This window comes from Festucalex cinctus, chromosome 1 (genome assembly GCF_051991245.1).
Source record: "Festucalex cinctus isolate MCC-2025b chromosome 1, RoL_Fcin_1.0, whole genome shotgun sequence".
In the NCBI taxonomy this organism is placed as follows: domain Eukaryota; kingdom Metazoa; phylum Chordata; class Actinopteri; order Syngnathiformes; family Syngnathidae; genus Festucalex; species Festucalex cinctus.
Window position 1 is genome coordinate 41265502 of NC_135411.1, and position 6329 is coordinate 41271830.

Consider the following 6329-nt stretch of genomic DNA (forward strand, 5'->3'; position numbering starts at 1 on the left):
GCCAATTACCAAAATCGGGGTAATGCACTTGCGCTAGTGAGTACAGCTGAATTTTGAACTATAGTGTGTTCAAATAATTCTTATTCAGGCAAGGAAATAATGAGTTGTTGAGTCTTAATGAAATAATAATAATAATAATAATAATAATAATAATAATAATTATTATTATTATTATAATTAGGGGTGTGAATTGCCTAGTACCTGGCGATTCGATTCGTATCACGATTCACAGGTCACGATTCGATTCGATTCGATACCGATTAATCCCGATACGAATTTATAAGTCGATTGTTGCGATTTTTTTTATTCAAATTTAGAAAATACTAAGCAGTAAACTTGTGGAGTGTAAGATTTGTATTAAAATGTATTATTTATTTATCTGAAATTTCAGTCTTATAGAGGTTGTAATCTGTTTCATGCTTGAACAGCATTAAAATAAAATATTAAGGCTTAATGTTCCGTTCATATAACATTCTTCCATGCTCAAGGTGTGAATCCTAACCCGAAGTTAGACGTTTTGTTGAGTATTTTTCCATTAAAAATGGAAGTTTAAAAATCGATTCAGCCACCTATTGAATCGATTCGAGAATTGTGTGCTGTAGTATCGCGATATATTGCCGAATCGATTTTTTAACACCCCTAATAATAATAATAATAATAATAATAATAATAATAATAATAATAATAATAATAATAATAAGAAGAAGAAGAAGAAGAAGAAGAAGAAGAAGAATGCATCAGATTTATATAGCCCTTTCCTGAACACTCAAAGATGCTTTACAATGGATAAATTATTCATTCACTCAAACATCACACTCTGGTGCCGGTATACTGAAGTAGCCAAAGCTGCCCTGGGGCAGGCTGACTGAAGCGTGGCTGCCAGTGTGTGCCTACGGCCCCTCCGACCACCACCAGACACCAGTGTGAGTGGCACCGGAAATAAAAGTGTGAATATATATTTTTTTTAGTATCTTTAAATGACTGCGATTGGTTGGCAACCAGTCCAGGGTGTCCCCCGCCTACTGCCCAGAGCCAGCTGAGATAGGCGCCAGCAGCCCCCGCGACCCTTGTGAGGAATAAGCGGTCAAGAAAATGGATGGATGGATCTTTAAATGACAGAACAGACCAGATTTTAGCAATATTACGGAGTTGCATTTAGTAAGGTTAAATGCATCCATTTAGAATTAACAATACAGAGAAACAAAAGATATAAAACAACTACCAAAAAAAAAAATACAGCAAAACGACTATTTAAACACCATCATTCTCATATAGCTGTTATGCCTGCATGTGTGCGATGACGTGATGACTGATTGCCACCCCGGCTCCACAACTGGTAGGCCTATTTCCAACCAGTCGAAAGTAGAAGGTGCACGAAGATGGTGAGAAAGAGTGTGTTTACATATTTAGATATCCCAGAGGCTCTCCAAAGGTTGACAGGTTAGCGAACCACCCGGAAAGCTAACCTACATTCCTCACTGTAGCTCAGTGTGTGTCTTCGTGCGTGTGCGCGCACGCGTGTGCGTTGTGTGTGACGAAGTGGGTCAATCAGAGGCCACAGCTATGTCAGTCAGTGCGTGCGAGGCTACACTGCTACTGAAACGCACACAACTATCAGATGTATTGTCAAATGTTTTTGGTTTGTTACCCCACAAAGAGTGAGCGACACTTTTCTGTTTTCACATTCGTTCTGTCCTCGACTCCCACTGCATGCAGTTGTCTGTGATTTTTTTTTTTTTAAACAAACCAAACCAACCAAATGTTGCGAATCCGTGTGCGCCCAACGAGAGAGAGAGAGAGAGAGAGAGAGAGAGAGAGAGTGAGAGAGAGCGCGCATTATTTATTGCATGTTTGTTATCTAAAATTATATGAACTTATTCTACACCTGTACACCTGTAAAATACTACCAACGTATAATCAGTTCAATTTAAACAAAACAAAACATTATTTTCAGGACAAAGAATAATAAACATTGCAAAATTAGTTTTGGCATATATTTATTTGAGGTAGCCTGAAATAGAAAATGACAGATGGGAATGTCTAAAAGGTAGCAAAACTGATAAAAACGCAGCCAATTGGCTGACATAGACTATTTAAAATCTCCATATATTTTTTTTTTCCAAGTCCATAAGTAATGTGCCTCAAGAAAAGGAACTTGTTATTGTTGGTGCATGCTGATTTTTTTTTTTTATTCAGACCGCATCATTGTATGGTGCGGGGCGGGGTGACGTGCTCAATGTATATGCATTACAATAAAAATGTGACTCTGGTGGGATAAATGCCATGCAGGCAGAGAAAAGACTTCCCAGATTCAGCCAACACAACAACGTCCATCTTTTTTCAGCAGTTTTCTTTCATCAGTGCAGCAAACCCTATAGGCCTACATCCCTGAATCTATAAATTGAATAAATCCCGTCTGTCACAATTCAAAGAATTTGGGTAAAAGTAAATGCTTTTGAGCTCTTTCAGTTTATTTTTCTGCCGGTGCACGAAATATGTGAAAACAGTTATTCACGCATAGGCCTACTGACATACTGAAATGCAGCTTCGAAAAACACATAAAAAAATACACGTATCTATAGAAATTATATTCAGAGATGTTTGCTATGGCTTTTTAATAAATTGTCAAAACATTTCTGACAAGACAAGATCCTTGAGCAAGACACCGAAACGCTTAAAAATAAAATAAGCAAGAAAAATATACAAAACGACTCGGTCACAGAAATTGGTCCCCGTGTGTTTCAGTCCTCCCACTCCTCCAAAAATCGTTTTGTTGTTGTTGTTGTTGAACCTATTGTGCATTGAGGTTCCTCTTTATTGGTAAACGAATTTAAGAAGAAATTCCACAGACAATAAATACACGACAAATATGATTTATCATGGGTGTCAATTTGTCTTTCATTGTTAACTTTTTTGTTTGCTTTTAATTCAATTATGTTTACTGTGCATTTAAATGAATAATATGCTGTTTGGTCGCAGGTGAATTGATAAAGGCATCACACTAAGTGTTGTTGTTCTCCAAGACATCATTTGTAACACACCCGGGCTCAATTCGGTCAGGGTGGCTTTGCTGGATCTACTCCGAGTCAGGAGACGCGTCCGGTGAGGTGGACGCAGAGGACCGGTCCGTTTCTTCCACTTCCTTCTTGAATCCGCTGCCGGTGTGAAATGAACCCGAAGAGGAGGGGCGCACCGGCGTGGACGTGACTTCCTTCTCGCGCTTCTTCTGCTTCATGCGCCTGTTCTGGAACCAAATCTTCACCTGGGTCTCATTAAGCTCGAGCGTGGCGGCGATTTCCACTCGCCGTGCCCGCGTCAGATACTTGCTGAAGTGAAACTCTTTCTCCAGTTCTGTGAGCTGCCGTGTGGTGAAGTTGGTGCGCATGGTGTTGTTGTTTGCACCAGCCAGGCCGAAGTCACACATTTTAACTAAACGAAAAACAAATCGTAGGTTATGCATTGTTGACCAGTTTTATTGACAGATTGCATAAATTATAATGGAACATATAGCATAGTGCGTCGATATATGTTTATGGACAGATGAGTGCGCAATTTGGAGGCTTAGTGTTGCATCAGAGAAACCCATTTACTTCCCCTTTTGACTCTTGTCTATGTTTCTCGTGCATGATGGATGTGTTGGGTGGGGGGCGAGGGGGTGTGGACTTGTTGGAATGCGCCTGCTGTAACTATTAAGTGTGAAACTGTAACGACCACATAATTAGGCCGATCTTACCTGATATTCTGATATGAAATTAAAATGATGAGAGATTACGGAGTTTACGTTTAGTTATTAGGCTGCATGATTAATCAATCTAAATATTGCACTTTTAAACAATTTGTTTTAATATAACCTGTCGTTCAACGAAAATTAAAGCATTTGTCTAAAGTTAACCTTTCAACGTGAGATATTCAAACAGTCACATTTTCGTGACTTTGTGTTCACTATATATATATATATATATATATATATATATATATATGAATTTATAGGCCTATTTGGTCGAGGTCGTTTAACTTTGATAGTTCTATACAATATGTATATTTCGACATTAATTGACAGGACGGAATGTGAAAGTTTTGATTCCTGCAGACACACTCAAACTGGGGCGCTCATAAATGAAAATTATTGGCTACAATTCAACTGGAACACACACGAGCATATGCGAACAAGCCTGGAAAACACACACGCGTGCGCATGTGCGCGCAAGCACCCACTCACCTGTTTTAGGTGGATTCCTCTTCACCTTCATCCAGTCAAATGTTTTCCCCCGTCCATCTTGCTGATTCTCCTCGTCCTCCCTCTCTCGCTCCAGGGGGGCGGGTACTTCTCCATATCCTCCCCCGGGTGGAAGTCCCAGGTAGCCCGCTGCGTCGAGACCCAAGCTAACCTGAGGCTGGTAATGGGAACCGACCAGGGCTCCCTGAGGCCCGCAATGGGCTGCCAGGGATCCGTAGCTTGGACCACCGGTGGGGGCCGAGGTAGAAAATGTTGATTGATGATAGTAGCTCGATGTTACTTGCTCGTCCAAGAAATATTGAGGATGGATGGTGTTGGCAGGGCCTGTCGTCGTAATGTAGTCCGCGTTTGTGGCGCAGGCCTGCTCCAAATAGGCACAGCTATTGACAGTACTTCCGTTATGATAGGAAGATAAAAATCCACTTTGGGTGTCGTGAACGTGATGATAGTAGCCATTATGCGTCTGTTGATGCTCGTGCTGAGGTGGTTGTTGGTGATGCTGGGCCGCTCCTGTTGTTTCATTTGGTCCTCCATCGTCAGCGCTCGCGTGCAAGCGCTCATCCACATTGTAACTCAGCCTGGAACCTCTCGACACGGTGATGGGCGTTTGGGGAGCAGAGTGGCCTGGGTGAATGCTGTCGTTGGTCGGCTGGAAACCTTGATGCTGATCCAAAGGATGGTGGTGCAAATGCTGATGGTATCCAGGTTTAGATCTTGAGTAATTTCGATTACTAACTGAAAATTGCATAAATGTGTTCATATTTGATGTGTCCATGCAGACTCTAAGGAACAAATAGGTCAATTTGGGGGAGAAAAAAAAACAAACTAAAACAGAAGATAGGTCTGCTGTTCAAAAATGACTTCGCTGACAAGAAAAATATAATTATCTAAAAAAAAACTACTTCAAAATCATAAATATAATATAAAATATTCAAATATTCAAAATGTCAAAAAAAGGTGGAAATGAAAGCAGAGATTCTGCTTCCCGCAATTTGAATCAGAAATAAATAAAGCTCTCTGCTTGAAATGCGCTTGCGTGAGTATGTGAGCGCGTGCGGGCCTGTGTGTGTACGTTTATGAGTATATGTTTATGCAAAAGGAGGACCAAATCAATTCAGCGCGCGGAATGTTTAGGTTCGGTGATGAAATAAAAGAACGCAACGTGGCAGAAAAGAATCGAGTCACCTCTTTGTGGTCACACAGGTTACAGTCCGTCTTCTTTCATCCTGTCATTAATTTTCTTCTCATTCTAGGCTTTCCTTTTTTTGCGTCTCCCCTCTGTTTTTCGTGTCACTTCTTTTCTTACCTCTGCCCGTGTCACGTGACTTGTCGTCACGTCGCCTAGGGTGACCAAAGGCCCACAAGTTTGTTGTCCGCTGGACGAGGCGAGGGACCCACTGTATGCGTGTGCGTGTGAGCGTGAAAGAGAGAATGACGAACAGGGAGGACTTACGCGCGCGCGTTTGAATTTGCGCACGCGCCTCATCCATCACTCGCAGTGACATTAGCACGACAAAGAGACTTCAATCAAACCGACCCATCAATCTGATATCAGCACGAATCTGTCAGGGCAACGACAGGGTGAGAGAATAAAAGAGGAGCTGTGAACAGGCCTGCTGCTCTCTAGCATCGTCATTGCAAAAATGTCTATTAAAAAATAGCATGCAATACATCGACACGTAAACAAAGTTGTTTGTAGGCCTACTTGTAACCCCTATACAGTATAGATAGATAGATAGATAGATAGATAGATAGATAGATAGATAGATAGATAGATAGATAGATAGATAGATAGATAGATAGATAGATAGACAGACTGACTTCACTAGTGAATTATGAATTGTGAATCATCAATGAAAAGTCCACGAGTCATACTGTATAATGCACGGTAAGAGAGAATGATCACAGACCTTTGGGAATCAGTTTGATTTTTTTGTAGCAATTGGATTGGGGTAGCCATGATTTCGAATGCACATCTGACCATGTGTTTGCTAATTAAATGAATGTCTCTTATAGCAATGTGATTAAAGCAGACAGCAGGCCTTCTGGTTAACCAAACACTTTTTTGTCCAGCAGGGCAGAAGGAATGGAT

General features: G+C 40.9%; 1 protein-coding gene across 2 annotated transcripts; it reads right to left on the bottom strand.

The window, feature by feature from the left end:
• Positions 1-2577: 2577 nt before the first annotated feature.
• On the bottom strand, positions 2578-5583 carry hoxb1a (homeobox B1a). 2 transcript variants are annotated; one of them, XM_077535059.1, is made up of 3 exons: positions 5423-5583; positions 4220-5019; positions 2578-3429 (listed from the first exon to the last, which is right to left on the bottom strand). In XM_077535059.1, exons 2-3 carry the CDS (start codon positions 5010-5012, stop codon positions 3077-3079), a joined length of 1146 nt encoding a protein of 381 aa, XP_077391185.1. In that variant the 5' UTR covers positions 5013-5019; positions 5423-5583; the 3' UTR covers positions 2578-3076. The 2 variants fall into 2 exon arrangements, with proteins under 2 accessions (XP_077391185.1, XP_077391267.1); XM_077535141.1 differs by lacking the exon at positions 5423-5583 and having other exon boundaries at positions 4220-5123.
• Positions 5584-6329: the final 746 nt, after the last annotated feature.